This window comes from Pungitius pungitius, chromosome 13 (assembly GCF_949316345.1).
Source record: "Pungitius pungitius chromosome 13, fPunPun2.1, whole genome shotgun sequence".
NCBI classification, from domain to species: Eukaryota; Metazoa; Chordata; class Actinopteri; order Perciformes; family Gasterosteidae; genus Pungitius; species Pungitius pungitius.
Genome location: NC_084912.1, coordinates 10,320,455 through 10,339,263, shown reverse-complemented (window position 1 = coordinate 10,339,263; position 18,809 = coordinate 10,320,455). Strand labels below are relative to the sequence as shown.

Genomic DNA, 18,809 nt, shown 5'->3' with positions numbered 1-18,809 from the left:
TCCTCTTCCCTCCTGCGTGCTCCCTCTCTGGCTCCACCATCACAATTAGAAAGAGCAGCAAAGAGGAGTCTTGTCCATCTAGTTGTCCTTCTTTCAACCCAGCAGTCACATGACTCTCACTGAGCTATTTCAGCCTGTAACACCCCCCCCCCCCCCCCCCCCCCGATCAGACCCCCCTCAATCCACACACACATCAAGTCACACACTGTGCTCCATGCTATTTCTGGTAATTGTTGACCAGAGTGGGCTTTAAAATGACTCTAATGATCATGCATGATTATGGCTGGACTAAAAATGTCCCTCATGCAGTTGCACATTTGAGGAACGGGAAATGTTTCTCTTGGGATCTAGGACAGGTTTTCCTTTTATGAGTGTGTTTGATATTCGGGACATGCTCCGGCCTTAAGAGCTCCATGATTCATTGCAGGAGGCGACATTCGCCTGTAGCAGAGATCCACAGCAGAGACTAATAATAGTCTAGACTGACTTAGTATCCCATGCGACTCTTAATGCTACATAACACTCAGGAACTAGTAAAAGTTGTTTGAGAAAAATATAGGCCCGAACGTTTCCCCTCTTGAAAAAAAGAAAAAGTGGAAGGGGCCTTTTGACAGGGCTGATGGTTTCCTTGCACTGAAGGCCCCTTTGTTTTATTATGAACCCATAAAATGGCACTTCTCCAGGTTGGTGTGAGTGAGGCAGCACAGGGAGAGCGAGAAAGCCTGCGCCTGTTATTTTCCTTTTTATTGATTGCTTCCTGGTATCAGAGGTGTTGCTCATTTTTAATCAAAGTCCAAACGGAGATTGAAGTCCTCTGATAGATGAAATGTCTTTTGAGTTTTTCCACCAACACTGTGTGTGTGTGTGTGTGTGTGTGTGTGTGTGTGTGTGTGTGTGTGTGTGTGTGTGTGTGTGTGTGTCTATTAGAGGTGCATACAATGTATAAATAGTGAACATTCAATTCAATGAGAAACTGTCCAAGCTTTTGACTGGTACTGTATGTCTTGATGTGTGTCTTACTACCATTGTTCATTATTTATACATTGTATGCACCGCTAATACAAAATAAAAGGTATTTTTTGTTGTTCTATTTAGTTCTTCATTCAATATTTATGACCCCTGGAAGTCCCTTTTTCTATCCCAGATTTTTCTCTTTAAAGTTCTTCCTATAAGAATTGTACCAAGTCCTGGATAGAGGATGGTGCTATCACATGGGGGCACTGTTAAGCTGCAAATTGCTTCACATTGATACGAGATGGTGATATCCGCACAAAATGGTTGCAGCAAACTCGCCAATAAACCTCAGCACAATTATAGATTCCACCATTTTAATCTTTTTTTTCCGCCACCAAAAATGACATTGCCCGGGAGGCCAGAAACCATATGACACGCTGTGTGTGTTTTCTCAGACATTTGTTGACGGTTTCCCAATTCGATGGTTTGCCATCAGGCAGTCGTGTGTGTGTGTGTGTGGAAGCACATGCCATATGTGCCATTCTACTCTTACAATACTGTGTGAATATAATGGAGGTTTTTCACTTGTCTTGCAGGCCTACGGTATGTCTGTGCTGCCTTTGAATCTGATAAAAGGGACACGGAGCGTTGTGTATGAACGTCTGGAGAACACAGAGGACATCGATGATGTCGAGCACCAGATAGAAAAGCTGAAATCCAAGGTTGGTTTTAATGCATAATGCACATTATTTACATTTAACCCAGAGGTGCAAATAATAGGTCCTCTCCAGATGAATTAACAATAATAATAATAATGATGATGATAATCACAGAGATGGATTGCGGGGGCTGATTAGCGTTATGAATTTGCCATCACCTGCAAATGGTCTTCAGGGTCTGCTTGATTCAAGATACTGCAATAAAGTGCAAACGACCATACCTTCTTACACTGAGAACACCGTTGCAGGGGCATTTTTAGAGAAAAAAAAGAAAAATGACATACAACTGACGCTACTGGTCCTGATCAACAAGACATTCCTAAAAAGTTATGGCTGGGAATTTTAAAATCTGACAGAAAATCCAAAATTTCTGATCTAGTTTCACAACAGCAAAATCCGTGCAAGCTTCACAATCCTCTTGTGAATTTGCCCCCGTGTGTCATAAGTGAATTGTGCCTTTATCTTTCTGCCCTGCCCTTCTGTCTTTGTAACCCGTTGTGGTTGGTTAACATTGTCCTTCTTACCGTATGAGTTTGACCGCATGTCATCCTTGATCCTAATAATTAACACTTTTATATTCAGAGATGGAGGATAAACACACATGGCATAGTATGTTACAGTGATAATGAATTACTGGGAGGGTAGTCTAAATCTTTAGCTCACAATTTTTTAATGCTTCATACACATTTACATAATATCTATATCAACAAAGGTTATTGTTAAAAATGAACATTTTGACCACCACTAAGTGGTAGTGTTTACTTTGTTGCTTACAGCTATGCTGTTAGTAAGTGAACAAGGCTTTAAACTGTGGTTTGTCTTGTCAGTGTAAAGATGGACGTCCCCTCTCCTCAAGGGACAGACACAACCTGCAGGAGCTGGAGGGCAAACTGCAGGTCCTCCAACGCAGGGGGAGACACTTAGAAATTGCAGAGAGGAACTGCTGCACTAAAGTGGGAAGAGCTCTCAGACCGCTCAAGGTGAGTCTGCATTATGTGATTATTTCCCATTGATGAAAGTCAATTCATGTCCCAAATGAACTGTGTCAAATTCTACGGCAAATACTTTCCATTAGATGACATTTTGTAGACAAATGTAGCATTAGTGTGGTGCTTGGTTTAATTGACCTTTGAGCTGATGTAGGTTGCGCATCTACCACCGCAAATGATTTCAGTTTTGTGATTTAAGAACTTTGGTTTAGGCAAGTATCTTTTCTGATTTTCCTTGTTTAATTTTATCCAGCTTCAACATCTTCCCCCTTAACATTTTCCTAGTGCTTGAGTTATAATCTGGACTGCTCTAGATTTACTTTTAGTTCTACTTTACACATCTGCGTATTTGCACAATTCCCACGGGTAGTCTCTTCACCTAATTTACTCTGAAGTTTCACAGGGACTCTCACACTTCTCAGGCAGGATGTCATGGTTCCCCAGGGATACACTGCAGCAACCCCAAACTTGTGTTTAACTTAAATGTTTGTGGGTTGGGCAACCAATTATTGGACATTGTTATGCTATTTCAATACCATTGTTCCCGTTTTCAAAGTTTCCAAAGGGTGTTGGGAAAGGAGATGGGTTATAGCATAAGTTGTACAAGATGAAAAGCAGCACTACCGTAGCAAGTGGTGAGTACAGACATCAAGATGTGATGGACTGATTCTGCTCCCCCAATCGCATACTATATCATACATAACCAGCAGCAGCCCAAAATAGCCATACAGAATTTAATTACTCTACAGACAGCACATTTGTCAGTTTTAAACTGACATTTCACTTGGTCCCCTATAGTAGTAATTAGCGTATCTTAACCCATCAACATAATTGAAAGGATGCATCGAAGAAAGTCCTTGAACACAACCAATTCACACATTTCCATAAAAAATAAAGAACACAAATTCCTCCAGGCTGCTTATTTACAGCTATTAACTCACTGTACCAGTATCTAAAGCCACTATGTTGCTAGGCAGCTGTGATCGTTAACATCCTAGTCGGTCTGACATGAAGAGAATGGCATTTTTCCTATTCTTCCAAAGAAATACTCATCATAACTAGAGAGGCTGTCTTGACCAGAATGAATAAATGAAAGAAGCAATCATTCTCCCAAACCTTAGACAATGAACATGATCTACTAATTTTATAGTCATGAAGATTTGTTAACCCCTCGGAGTAATGAGACATCCAAACCTAATGCGCATCCAAGTGCATAGTGCACATTGTGCATTATATTCATGTGTACATAATAGCATGCTCGCTTGACATTGCCTTACATTCTGTTCATTAACGCACAGTATTTTCTTTATTACATTCTCTGTGTAATAGAGGACAGGACTGAATCAAACCTCTTTCACCTTGTTCTGCTTTCCCACTGCTATCTATTTCCCCCTATTTTACTGCACGGCAGGCATCCACAAACATTTTAAACTAGTGTCTGTAAGTGTTTGTCTTTAACCGAGGGGGTTGCTGCTAATGACAGTCCCCAGACTCAGATTTAATCTCTAACGAGTTGGGAGATTTATTTACTGTATGCCTGGGCACGGTCGTGGAATGATAAACCAAATGGTTGTGATTCCTCCAGAGCAAGTACACCACTGTCTCTCAAACGCATGCGGTCCTTCTCGCATCATCTCCGGCGGTGGGCCAAAATGACTGACTGAGTGTGCGGATATCCGCAGTTAAAGATTGCTCGGACCTCACATTCTGTAGTTAGTGTTTGGATGGGTCATGAAACTGGTTAAAAAGCTATTTATTGATCACAGCAGCCTAATGCCTGAAATACGCTTTATCATCTTTTCATTTAAGATACATAATCAATCATGTTTTTTTTCTTTTTTAGGGTTTTTGTATTTAACCTTTTAACAGTCAAACTGTTACTGCAAAACCTTCCGTTGTCACTTTGGTTTGTTGGGATTAGGAGATAAGGACAGTTAAATGTAAGGTTTAATTTACTCATTTTGCAGATCGTTGTCTGCTCTTTCATCACTATGGCTGTTCAAATATATGATGTTATATATAAATATTATATATATATAGTAGCTTTGAAGGCAAGCAGGTAATAGGGTTTGTTGCCTTTTTGGCTGCCATCCACCTTGTGCCTCCCTGGTTGGCACCTCCCTCCTCTGTCTGGGCGGCACCATTGCTTCCCCCTGTCACCCCAGGCATCGGTGCCAAACTCTGGCTGGCCAAGCCATATGGTCGCTTCTGTGGAGAAAAGACCCGACAGGTTATATATCTGTGCTGGCCCTGTGGATGCCTTTGTAAACATACCATACATTTCCTTTTGTGGGGTTCAGTCATTCACTCTGGGTGAGGATCCTTCCTTCTGTGGTGGTTACACTGTTTGGTAATGTAATGAGATGTTGTTTTTTTTGTTTCCAGATATTGCTGGGCATTTTCTTTATCCTGGTTGCACTGCTTTTGATCGTTGCCTTGTTCATTTCAAAGTAAGTCACAATATGTGCTGCACACCATTTAAAGCCAGCAATGGGATATGTGTAGGCGTATTTTTAAATGTTTCATGCTGGAGATATTGTCTTTGTGTCTTTTTCAGTTTGGATAAAGCTCTCCACTCTGCAGGCATCAGCTCAGGGTTCATCATCTTCGGCACCAACCTAACCAATCCTCTGAATGAACTTTTATTAGCCTTACAACCTGTGAGTATCTTCTCATGACAAAAAGAGGATTCATCTCAATTAAATTGTGCTTAAAGCCATATTGTCTTGATTCCATTATCATTGACCTAAATCAAGCATAGTTAAATAAATCCTGCTTCATTATACTGCAGGTGGTCTTTGAAATAAGAAATTCTTCAAAAGCAGCCGTGTGTACTTCATGAACAGCAACACTTGACAAATGTCAATCAGCAGTTTATTTTTTAAACGTCATCCGACAGGCACCACTAATACTTTACCAAAGAACATACAATGGTAAATACATTTACAAAATAAATCATACTCAAGTGCATTTGGTATATTCCAAGGGAGAATGGTTGAGAGATATGACAAGCAGAGTTAGCGCAGCTATTAGTTGGAGCGCAATAGAGGTTTAATAAGAAGGATAAAGGATAGTTTCAGAGAAATTCTGAGCTGACAAAATGAACACAGACATTAATGAACACATTTGTGAAACGAGAACATGCATTGAGTAGCACAACTGGGTGTATTTACAACCCAGCTGTTGATCTGATTCTGAAAGCACTATATAAATCAATGACTGATGACGCAAGATCAAGATGAAGATCATTCAATAAATTCTAAAATAATCAAGTTACTTCTCAGAACTACCACAAATCGATAGCATAAGGAACAATGCAGTCTAAAAAATCCGCCTCGCCCACTTTCCTTGTCGATGCTTATGATTATCGTATGCTGTAATCAACACTACCGCGCTCTCTGGAGCACACCTAATCAAATGGTGGTTTTCAGACTAATTAGTAATGTATAGTAATAGTAATGACTGAATCACTGATTCATAAAACCATTGAACGCTCTTCAGAAAGACCCGACAATGTGCACCCAATCAGGATCCATTACATAGCTTTATAAAGGGGCTCTAAGTATAGCGCAGTGGATGAATGTGTACGCTAACTGCATTATGCACAAATCCCACTGCCGCACAAATAACAGAATAGCACAATTTGAATGACATTTTTCTTCAAATAACTACCTAATCAATTAGATGTATTTATTTGGTTCTTGTAGCCTGTTCTGTGTCTGTCGTATAACGGAAATCCAGTTTGTTTATAAAAAGCCTAGAGGCTGGTGTTTGATAGTTTACCTGTAAATGCTGGGTATCTCGAAATCCTCCCCAAAATGGAAATGAATAAAACCACAATGGGAATCTGTGTATGACATTTCATATCTTTTTTTAATTTAAATGTTATGTCACCCATAGATATGAGTCATGGGTTGCCATAAAAAGATTGACAGTCCCCTGGAAGTTGATTTATGTTTGTCAAAAAATAAACCAGAATGAGCTAATTCCTGACGTTCAGTGATTAGGGGGAAATACAGTTGTTGGTGCACAACAATTTTGACAATATCTGCTAAACCCATTACATAGTGAGATCTGCTTTGGATTAATTGGGATACACTAAGTGGTATTGGTGGTAGTTGCTCATTAAATGTGTGTGTGTGAAGCATACAGCTGACCTCTGTCCTGGGTGTCCTAGGTTTTTCCATTGGATTACATCCTGATCACAGTCATCACCATGTACTTTGTGATCACCTCCATGGCTGGCATTCGCAACATGGGCATCTGGTTCTTCTGGATGCGGGTAAGCCAAGACGCTAATACTAGGTTAACTTAAAAAAAAAAAAGATATTGCAATATTAAAATTGACACATCAATGTTGACTTTTTCTTGTATTTCAGCTGTACAAAATCAGACCCAAGAAAACTCGCCCGCAGGCTCTTCTCTTCCTCTGTATGATCCTTCTCTTGATTGTCCTTCACACCAGCTACATGATCTACAGCCTGGCCCCACAGTATGTCATGTATGGCAGCCAGAACTACCTTGTACAGGTGAAGACCAATTAATATTTCCTTGTATTTCTAGTCTGCTCTGAGAACAAGCCCTGAGGACGGTCCTCTATTTGTGGCAGTGTTGGTCAGTCAGTGGATTCGAACCACTCTGGTCCAGCTTGGTGCAGGGTCTCTATGAGCTGTTTTTTCTCTTTGTATTATTTGCGACTTCTACTGCGTACGCCTGTTGTTTTGACTGTACACCCTCTCTGTACTTCAATGTAGATCTCCTCCCTCTCTCTCTCTGCACCATTGTTTCAATGCTTTGCCTCGAAAAATATTTGACACGAACCACACAGTGTTGTGTTTGCTAAAACATCTTCTAAATAGTAAAGAACCAGCTCAATATGACTCACTGGGTAAACATTGCTTATTCATCTCTGCGGCTGTCTGCTCATCTATATGTGCATAGTATATATGTTAAAACAACCTCCTAATCAATCATGTTGGGGTTTACTAGAAACTACGAAGCATTTGTTGCTCTGTCAGGATCTGAATTATGTATATTTATTTGATTTATCAATGACAAACCAGCCATGTGATTCATTTCATCATTTTTGAGTAAAAATCTGCTGCTGTTGAGCCATAGTATTTCCAGAGGTTGCGATTTCAAGGTCCTTGTTGTAAAGCCAAACCTCCTTCTATTGTATAAAGTATTTTGAAGTGTGTGGTTTTTTTTTAACATGCTTCTTGTTGTTTTGATCAGAGCAAGATGCCCACAGCTGGTTCTACATCTGGGAATGCTACTTTTGGCACAACAAGGACCTGTGATGCTGATGCGCCTGAGGGTAAGTCTGTCTCTGCTTGCACAGTAAGGTAGCACTCGCCCAGTAGTGAGATGTTGGAAGAACTTACAACATATCATCAAAGATTTATTCCTCACCAGTCAAGCCCATACTAGAAGAAAGGAAAGACTGTGTACAAGCCACCTATTTTGTGTAGAACACTGTTCAGTAGACTTTATTACCGTGCATTATTCATTGGAGGGAATGAGACCTATGACAGACTTTACTAATGCAGCATATGTGCTCTCTTTCTGTGTCCATGTCAACAAGTATTAGAGGAAATCAGCCTTGAAAACACAATGTATGAATCCATGTCATACCAGGGAGCTTTATTCATTCATTGCCAGACTCTCAAGAAGGTGTCTTCTTGGTGGCACACTGGATAGGTTGCAATTGTCCCATTTTGTTACAGTCAGTTTTTTCTAACATATTTATTTAATATTTTTTAATTTGTAATTGACGTAGTATTACGTGTTAAAATCACTTTATGTAGAAGTCCAGTTAACACATTCGTAAAAAGGTTTAATGGAAACCAACAACATCATGGGTATACTGTTTTTTCCATTCAAATACATCCAGGAGTGGGGCCATAGGTGCTGCTCCAGAAGCTGCAGAATTGCAATGCAATTAGTAGCTAATGGGTGTTGACGGATTTAAATGTCAAGTACGTCATTAATATCTACTGTAAGTTCACATAAACAGTTAAATGACAATGGTACATTCTTCCAGTCAATTAGTGTTTGGCATGAATTATATTTTCCAAATGTTATATTAATCTTCTCATACATTTATCTCATGACTGCTGGTCTAAAATCATCATTATTGTTTGTTTAACCATATCGCGGAATGCCAGTTATGTGTCATTGCAAAATGTAGCAAACAGGCTGCTAATATATTAGGGGATAGTTATTGGGAATTACAACAATACATGTTAACGTGGAAATGAAATATCCCAAAGCAATATATTAAGATAGGAGAATTCTGGATTAAAATGTAGTGAGAGGAAATGCTCACAGTAATCAAAAGCCTTTTTGTGTGTTCCTCGTTTCTCTTTCATACACACAGTGAGTGGAATATCGATGTCCTCTGTGCAACTTAACTATTTCACAACCTTGTCTTGTATTCACAATTAAGAAAAAATAAATGATGCATCTCAATGGGAATGGTACCTCGCTCATTTAAATCAAAAATGTTGTGATCTCTAGGCAGTGGTTCAGACGTCATTAGCATCAGCAGTGGGTTTAGTTGCTTGGTGACGATTTTCCTGTTACCACATCAAAGGGCTAATGGACTATTGGAGTATTTGTTTTAAATAAGCCGACCTCTTAAATAATGATGATAATAATACACTATTGACATTTATTGGCACCTTTATACGAGAGGCCCTATCTATGTTGAAACAGTCAGGGTGGCTCTTTTCAATGAATGAATGTTTCTTTATCAACACCCCCATGTTATCCTTATATTGTATAGTGAACACCCACTTGATATGCAAAGACCATGATCCAGTCATCTTTGCAATTACAACGACCAGTACCATTTTTACTTTATGTTTAGAATTTAAGAAAAATACACATTTTTTAGGTGGCTTTTAATCATATTTACCTAAGCGTTGAATAAGATGTTTTACAATGATAATGCAAAAAATGTAGAGGGTCCCTGGTAATGCTCCTGTTTACATTACTGTTCAGATGCAAGTGTGGACATTAATTGGGGTTTTTGTTTGTGTGGCTGTTTGTTTCCTTGCTTCCTAAACAAATAATTAGTTTCCTGTTTCACATCAATCACAATTGATCCAAACCGATTCAGCCACGATTCTGCACCATTTTGTCCTGTGGCTTATTGCTGCCTGGAAGCTGTATTGTATCGGAATAGTTAAGGATAGCTTAAGTCATTGATATAAAACCAAATGTGGTGCTGTCACCATAGCAACCAAAACTCAGCTTTTGCCCCGCCAGTGTTAATTATTGAGGGCACAAGTCAAAGGATTGGGGATCTGTTCATCCACACTCTCATGCTTAAGGAGCCGTGGTGCCAGAATATTTCTGGTCGTTCTTTTGAGCAGCTCAGGGATCCTATTTTGGCCATCTTGGAAATGGCTCCTGCTTTCATAACAGCCGTGGAACCACCTACCACGCGGAGGAGGAAGTGTCAAGCAGAGACAACACATGTGACCGAGAGGGAGTACAATCAGACGCTCATCAGCTCGTATGCTGGAGAAACGGGTGAAAAACTTCATTAGTGGAGCGAACGAGAGCTCAACCCTTAGTTTGGCAATCACGGTAGTCGTCAGTCAGCTGACCACCTCATCCAATTAGAACTCAATCATCTGTGCAGTTTGAGTGTCAGTATGAGCAAATGAGATGTGAAGTGTCGTGATCAATAACTAAAGCCAATTACTGATTATGGTAAAGGATTTTATTTTTTTCTGTTAAGCATTCACATTGTCCTGTAATTATATTTGCTAAATTGTATTATTATAGTACAGTACAATTCTACATCGGGTAATTTGAACTGTATAATGTACCCTGCTACAACTATATTCACCATCTCTAACCAGGACCTTATTGTGGAGCGACATTTGTTGCATAATCTATATATTGATATTTAAGTAATGGTAGCATTCTAAAAGCAATTAATAAACAAAAACACAAACAAATCCACAGCATTAAGTCAGGCAGCCCCCGGTCTGTATGCTCCGAAAATGTCTCCTGGCAGAAGTGCAAGTATTCACATGCATTACTCAAGTAGAAGTATAGATACCATGGTTTAAATAGACTGTAGAAGAAGAAGATTTTTACTTAAGTACAAGTATAAAAGTAAAAGTAATGTAAGGGAAAATAATTCTATAAAGGACAAACTCTTAATGTGTAACTTTGCTCACAGAAGAGAGACAGAGGGACCCTAAATCGCTCTGATTTGTGTCATCTGCAGATGCATCACGGAGAAAACCAATAGGGTGTCTGAATGGTAAATGTTTATACTTCTCATCCAACCACAATATTTGGTTTGTGGGTTATTGAACGATGACAAGCCGGAATGAAAACAAGCCAAAATGAAAAAGGAGTAACGAGGCTATTTTCAAAATGTAAGGAGTAGAAAGTACAGATATTTGCGTGAAAATGTAAGAAGTAAAAAGTTGTCTGAGAAAAGAATACTCCAGTAATGTATAGATACCCCAGATTTCTACTTATGTAAGGTAACAAAGTATTTGTACTCGTTACTTAACACCTCTGCTCCCGGGAGATACTTTTTCTTCCAGACTCTCGTATTCTGAAAATCCGCGGCTCCTCGCTGCGAATGTGAGAATTAAGAATAGAAATGGACTGCGGTAGAAAATGGGCTCTGGAAGGGGAACCCCCCCTTTGTAATGACCCCGAGGGTTACCCCGGATCCTACAGGCGCTAAAGGCAACAGCGGCTACGAGTGAAACCGGCGAGCGATCGGCAGGTTGGTCAGCGGAATGCAATGACACCAACATCCTGACGAGCAGGTGCTTGGTGCCAAGCTCTCCATTATCTACTCTAAGGTCATTGCCACGTCATTACTCATTTGGAGTATGTACTCAAACGCAAATGAATCCTCGAGAATTAGCGGCTGAGGCCCCCGGAAGGCTGAACCCTGGAGTTGTATTTGGTATGTGATTCATCCCATGCAGGGTTTTTTAAAGAAAAGAGCGATCTGAGTATCGGTGCCGTTGAAGGGTTTATTGAAGATCTGTTTGCTGGACCGGCGTTCTGTAGGCGTTCTACTTTCCTCCTCATTTAAGAAGCTGTTTACTTTAACGGGGGAAAAGTTAATCATTGTCTATTTCATTTTATGTCTACACTCATTGACCAAAGCTTGACCCCATCAAATATGGTTTTATTATATGCAGTCAATTTATTTTAAAGTTCCCTTGATGAGCAGTTTTATTAATGAGTTCTCAGCATTCCACAAGGTTGCTCCTTTACATAATTCTTACCACCACGGAGCTCATGGTGGGCGAGTTGCTTTGATCATAAACTCTGACTCCGATAGAAGTTATTCTACATCCGTGCGCAGCTACCATCGGACCTCATCAGAGAAGATGCTTCATGAGTTCCGCTTGCCCACGTCTTTGATTTGCCGATCCCTATCATACGTTGTGTCCTTTTTCTTCTGGCTGACATTGGTCTCATCATCAAGCATCTCAAATGTTAAGAATCTAATTAAATAGACCTTCATCACACTTATTGAGGTTGTTGACTTTTTTTCACAATCAGGCCTCCTCTATAGATTTTTCGGTCCTCTTGTCCATTTCTAATGATCACTTTCTCGCCCAAGAGATCATGGGTCTCATCTTTTGTTTATCACCACTGAGTTAACTCCTCAATCATCGCATTTGCAACTCACATTATTGGTTGCATCGGTTCCCTGGACGGTCTTCCCAATGATCTTAATTGCATTTTTTTGCATAGCACTCCCGACTCTATTTCTTCCCAAAAGCAAAAGATTCTCTTGAGTGAAATTTGTGTCTTGTGCATCATACAGACATTAAAGGTCTAATTCAGATCAGGATTATGTCAACAACAACTTCATTTTTTGGAAAGGCAGCTAAAACAGTTTTGCGGCAAGGAAAGTTTATCCCATTCTATATATCAATAAATCCAGCCCTCGCTTTTAGCTTTTATAAATAAATGACCCTTGGCTCATTGCGCCAGTGTTTCTGCGTCTGTGATTTTACAAAAAATACATTTATATATTCCGACGTAAGACCCCGCTGTGTAGACATCTTAAGGCATGTTTTTTTTAACATGAGTTGAATTCTGGTCTCTACCTTGTATAACACGTCACACTATTCCTAGTCTGAGTCCAAGTGATAGAGCTTACAATACAGAGCAGTGTTTTCACACTCTGGACTGCTCGGTCTCCTAGCAACTTGCCAGTTTCCACAAGATTGTTTTAAAGAGCTTCAGGGGGAAGATGGTCGTAGTCATGTGTTGCCTGTGAGATGTAATGTGCCCAAGTAATATTCATCAAGAGACTCCCTCAACCCCAACACAAATTAATAGTAATTATCTTTGTATCAAGGGGATCATTCACCATTTGCATTACAATGGAGAACGTCAATCAAAAGTTATTCTCTTTAAAGAAAAATATCCATCTTGTAAAGGAAATTCAGTTTCAAAGAGTATCCCTGGTACTGTGCCAAAATACTGAATCAATCGAGTTAAGGATACTTTCTGTTCAAGATTGGATTTTCAAGAAGAATTGGTACTTTTTCCTTAAAGCTCCTTTTCTTCCAGCACTGAACAAACCTCACGAATTGCTGATGAAAACAGTTGAGCATTGAGCAGCTAAAGAGGCGGATATTTCCCTGAGGAGTTGGTAGAGACCTAAAACATAAAATCAGAGTGAATATAAAACGTATACATCCGCCTGGATGCATGAAACCGACACCAAATACTGGAGCGGCTGTTAACGTGTTCTGATGTTGATGCTGCTACTTCTAATGGACTTTTAGAGCTGCAGAAGGTGGCATCTAGTGAATTACCCTGGTGAGGAAAGTAATTCACGGGTAATGACGGAGAACACAGGAGCTTGCGTTGTATACAGCTGGAATGTTCTCTTTGTTGGAAATAATCAGTGGTTTAGGTTACTTTTGTGTCTGCATCTGGAGGTCGAAGTACTACCTGAATGGACGTTGTCTTCGAGGGGGATAAAGAAAAAGAATAAAAATAAGATGCTTTTGGTGAACGTTCATCGACAGTATACAAAGTATGATGTTCCCTTTCAAGGAACATCAGCATCCTCAAAGGACTTTGGAACGAAAGTGCTCTGTTGATGCAGAGAAAGTGAAAGCATTCGGTGTAAGAACGTGAGTGCTTTCACAAAGAACCGTGTGCGTGTGTGTATTCAAGGTTTCATGCTCGTGTTTGTGTTTGAATGCTGGGATAAAAGTTATACATAATGCATAATGCTACACAGGGCAGCACTCACCCGGGTATCATGAGTGAAGGTGATATTGCACTCACACGCTGCCCCCTGCTCTTATCGGAGACCGGTAATAATTCCAAGGTGAAGTGGGTCATACTTAGGGGGACCCCTGTTGAGAACCATCTGGAGGTCTCATTCAGAGCCCCCCACCATTCAGGTGAGCAGCAGAAGACTACAGAAGGTGGAAGCACTGAAGGAGGGGTCCTGGGGATGAAGGCAGACCTGCTTCTTCTATTATCCGTTGATCCCGATGAAGTACAACCAGATTGTTGCTGCAAAAGCCAGATTTTTTTTATTTTTTTCCCCACAAATACTCTTAAGGATAAAACGTTTGCTTTAATGAATAGATTCCAAGCCAGGTTTTGCTGTAGACCCCGGTGTTATGCAGCTTGGTGTATAAGTCTGATAGTGCTGCTCATGGGGTCCAAGTCAGTGTGAAGAGCCGTGTGAGAAACCGTGCGAGTGGAGCAGCTCAGCAGGGTTAGCGCTAATGCTCCAGATGGCTCTCGAGTGCAGCCACAGTGCATTTCGCCTTCACTCAGGCTTTGTAGTTCTTCTCTGTGATACGAGTCTGAATGGAGGTACATCGAAATATGTGCCCTGTTATTGTTCGATTTGTGCACGGCTAAGCTAATACATGCAAACCTTTTGTCTCTTCTGTCCTTTCTTCCTGTTTCACAGAGAGAAAGTGAGACCCAGACACTGCACACATGTCATTGGCACTTTCCACATGTGACGTCATTAGCTTTTCCCCATTCTTGCCAAAACCTTTTCAACGCACAGTGAGGTGACTCAGCAAAAGTATTCTTGAATTATCCCGGCCGTATATAGGACCGGATCACTAGCAGAATCAGGTTCTGTTAATAACTGGAGGTCCAACACTCATAAGGTGACATCACCTGCCGAAAGCACAGAGCTGCTCCACAAGAAATATACAAATGATTTGATCAAAAGTGCATATGAACACTTTCAGCAGGTAATAACAAGATATATGCACATATTTTGAAGGGAATATATTCAATATAATTTTTGAAATATTCTACACTATTGCGTGAATTTTAAAATCAATCGTAAATTGCCCCCCGGTAGACAGTGTGGAGAGTTTGGGAGAGAGGGTCCTGGTTGAAGTTGCTCGGGCATTACTTCATCAGAGAATCAGGGTTTCATGCATAACTCATGACCTCTGCTTCACTGACCTCACCATTTATTGGGGTACTTTTTGAGTGTCACGCTCTTGCCTTTTCAATGTGTAAGACAGGGTATGTATGATGCAAGGTTGCATTAAATGTTGCCTTATTCCAGTTTTATCAACCAGTTAAGGCATATTCACATTGACAGTGACATGGCTTTCCTTTTTTCAGAAGACCAGTTTTCTTTTTGAGTTACAGTGACAAAATCCCCCCTCCCGGCATTGCTCCATTGAGTAGGTGGTGTGCTGGCCTTCTGGCTTACAGGGGCAAATCCTAATGGGTCAGTGGGCTGGTGGACTGTCAGAAAAAATTCATGAAGCTTTTACTGGCCGCTTTCCATGAAATAATAAATTAAGCAACGTGACAATTTCTGGAGGGTTAGGTCTCTAAACGGAAGTTTGAATGTTGGCTGTCAGTTCTTTTGGTTTGAACCCGTCATTTATGCACCGTTGAAGGGTGGATGGATGGGTTTTGTAGGGTTGGATTCTTTACGACTCCAAACATTTCCCACATAAAAAAAGAAAAACATGATGTCCATAATTAAAAAGACAAAACAAGTAACGCTACGTTTTCCAGCTCAAACTCAGCAGGTAACATTGGCAGGGTCATCAGCTCGAAAAGGCTCCCAGGGCCTTCCAGGTATAAAAGCTGGTCGATATTCTCAATCGGCCCCCTGAGCTGACATCCTCCCTGCATTACCTTGTTTTGGTTCAGCACCTTTAACTCTGCCGCAGCAATCTACACCACGTCCATGCACTTCATTCGCCGCAATTGCTGTTTGATTGAGTTAACCGCGTCTTAAAGGCTTGTTTGGTTTTGAACATAAGTTTAGGTTAACTCCCTCTTGTCATGTTCCCTGAGCCAGTCTATGACACTCCCCACATGCTTTAGTTTAGATATTCCCCTTGAATCCGTATCTTTTGGCGCCTTAGCCATTCAAAACCTCCCGCATGCCTCAGAGGAAAGAAGAAGTCACCTCACTGGGGCCTAGCAGCAGTCTAACTGCATCCTAAATTACATTTATGTTACCACAACAGCATCATGGGACATTCCAGGCTTCATTCATAACCTCTCTGGTGCCGCTCTGCATGAGTGTCATTTGTCTTTTAAAAATGACACAGAATTGGATTTACACTGGATTCTTTTTTTGGGAATGTCGTGCATTCTGGTAGTAATTTGGCCTCTTCTGACTAGTACGGAGCCATTTGTGACTCCGATGAATCAAGTGCTGCGTCTCTACACACTGTGTGACGGTCGTAATGTTTTATTGTGCTGTTTCTCTGGATGGCAGACCCCACTGCAGGGAAGTTACTTGTCATATTTTGCTAAGATAAAATTCAGGTGGTCTTCTGTCCTTTCTTCTCTCCTCTATTAACTGTGCCCAATTATTGTTCTGTTAACTTCCCCCTGAGCAATGCTTTTATATCACAAATCTATTTGTTTATTATTCTATAATGACAACTCCTGTCTTATCATTATTTTTTAACTTCTTTCTATCTAAACTAGTTTCATTTTTTGGCATCCACGTGTCACATAGAATAAGTTGATGACCTAACTCTTGGACTGAGTCTGTACAGTAGAATGCCCTCTACGCTATGGAGGCAATTACAATCTAGGTGCAACAATTTTGAAATTTACTATCAAGACAAAATGACATTGTTTTTGTTTTCAATTCATTACACAACTGATATTCCAAATTTAGGGATGCTTATTTATCAAATGTAACATTTAAACTTTATCACTAGTCATCAGTGTCATGCAGAAACATTACACCTGAAAATACACAACCTGGTTTAGTGACCTGGTTTCACTTTCACTAAATGAATGGAGAATAACATGCTATGTTTGAAACATGTTCAACAATCAACCACCTCGGGTCGAAGGTGAAACAAACTTCTTGTATAGATTCCATTCTTAAATGTTTTCTCTGTCCCTTTCAGACGAGTGCACTGTGACAAGATCCTATCTTTTCCTGCATAAGTTCTGGTTCTTCAGCACCATCTATTACTTTGGTAACTGGGCCTTTATCGGGGTAAGTCCAAAGATATAAATGAATTAACATTTTTTTTTAAGTGAGAATTAGTTGTATGTTCTTCAGATAAAAAGAGCTCAAAAAGAGAAGAAATCTGTATTTTAATCTCTCTCTATATACACATATAAATAAATAAACATGTATATATTCATATTTTGAACCATGCAACATTAACAGCGACGGCTATGAAACATTTAATTCCGTGTAGAAGCTGTATTTGCACTTGATGCATTTTATTCATCAGAGGATCCTTTATTGTGTGCTTTGCTTATTGCTTCCTAGGCCTTCCTCATTGGCCTGGTGGTGTCCTGCTGCAGAGGGAAGAAGTCTGTGATTGAAGGCGAGGTGGAGGCTGATGACTCGGACTTAAGTGATGATGAATATGTGCACTGAAAAGCAGCATTTGCTCTGACGGGTTTGTAGCTATTCCTACAATCATTTGAAAGGAATAGAAAGTACGATTCGATAAACGAATAAATGGCGGTCAGTTATCTGTCATAATTTAATTTATTGGTTTTAAGGAGTTATTGCAGTGGTGTTTTGAGTATTCTGGCCTTTGTTTTGAGTTGCAACATCCTGACCCTTAATGGGACCTCTGAGACTGGTTGTTGGGTGTTTCTCAATATTCAATAGTCTCAAGTCGTCAATATTGCAATTCTGGGAGTGTCCTTCAACCTTATGTTACCTTGAGAATCAACCTACCAACAGTTTAAAAACAGATATGGACGTTTTCTACTGAAGAAGGCAGCATACATGGTCATAAACCCCTGCAAGACTTCATGTCCTAAGATTTAGTTGGAGTTTAGACATAAACGTACTATTTACGTACTCTAAGCACTTTCTATACCCTTTTAACGGTGACTAAACAACAATATATCTTTTAAGATAAAATACTACAGATTACAAACTGTACTGCTTTATGTTCTTTCTGACAAGCTTTTTGGTATAAGATAATGAGTACATGTCTTGACTTTAGTTACCTTTTCAACGTTTGTTTTGATTTATTCTGTCTCAGGTTAAAGTATTCGGTTGGCTGCTTTTTCCCCAGTAATTAGTCAAGACCATCATTTAAGTGAATGTTGCTGTACTTGCATACCTGCACTGTGTGAAATGTTAAGGGCCAATTGCAGTTGTTGTGTTTTCCATGTTTCAGTTGATCTTAGTTTTTAATTAAATGGGTTTAACATAATTTGGGGGTTTGAAGAACATGATACATCTAAACATGACATTATAAATTATAAAGTGTGTCATTTTTCTTCAATAAAGGAGTGCTTCCTCTTTGTTGGTCTTTAGTTCATCAACAGTCTTGTTTATTTTAATCTCATTGAATTTAATAGTCTAAAAACTGCTCATTTAATCAACAAATTGAGGGAAAATATGAATGTGAATGTCTGTGCCTCATGAATGTGCTGCACTATGATGGGCACACGCTCTTGTACATGCTACCCCATTAAATTGGCCTCACAGAAATCTTCCCAAACCTCACAAGTTTGGGTTTTTCTTTGAGATAAAAGTCTGGGGGCAGCAGGATATGAGTTTACTCGATGAGCTGGAGTTTTGGTTCACCTGTAATGGGTTGATATGCAGTGTTGGAAGTCGTGTCAATATTTAATGGTACCTGTATTTAAAGAAATAAAACCATTTCAAACACAC

At 39.9% G+C, this 18,809-nt stretch overlaps 1 protein-coding gene across 1 annotated transcript in view; it reads left to right on the top strand.

Moving 5' to 3' along the window:
- lmbrd1 (LMBR1 domain containing 1) overlaps positions 1-18,809 on the top strand; it is a 42,984-nt gene extending 24,175 nt beyond the window's left edge. Inside the window, exons 8-16 of the mRNA XM_037465506.2 lie at positions 1,551-1,676; positions 2,501-2,653; positions 5,048-5,112; positions 5,220-5,322; positions 6,840-6,944; positions 7,042-7,191; positions 7,898-7,979; positions 17,065-17,156; positions 17,439-18,809. Of these exons, the coding sequence (XP_037321403.2) occupies positions 1,551-1,676; positions 2,501-2,653; positions 5,048-5,112; positions 5,220-5,322; positions 6,840-6,944; positions 7,042-7,191; positions 7,898-7,979; positions 17,065-17,156; positions 17,439-17,549 (987 nt within the window). The 3' untranslated portion in view covers positions 17,550-18,809. The remainder of the gene's footprint in view (positions 1-1,550; positions 1,677-2,500; positions 2,654-5,047; positions 5,113-5,219; positions 5,323-6,839; positions 6,945-7,041; positions 7,192-7,897; positions 7,980-17,064; positions 17,157-17,438) is intronic.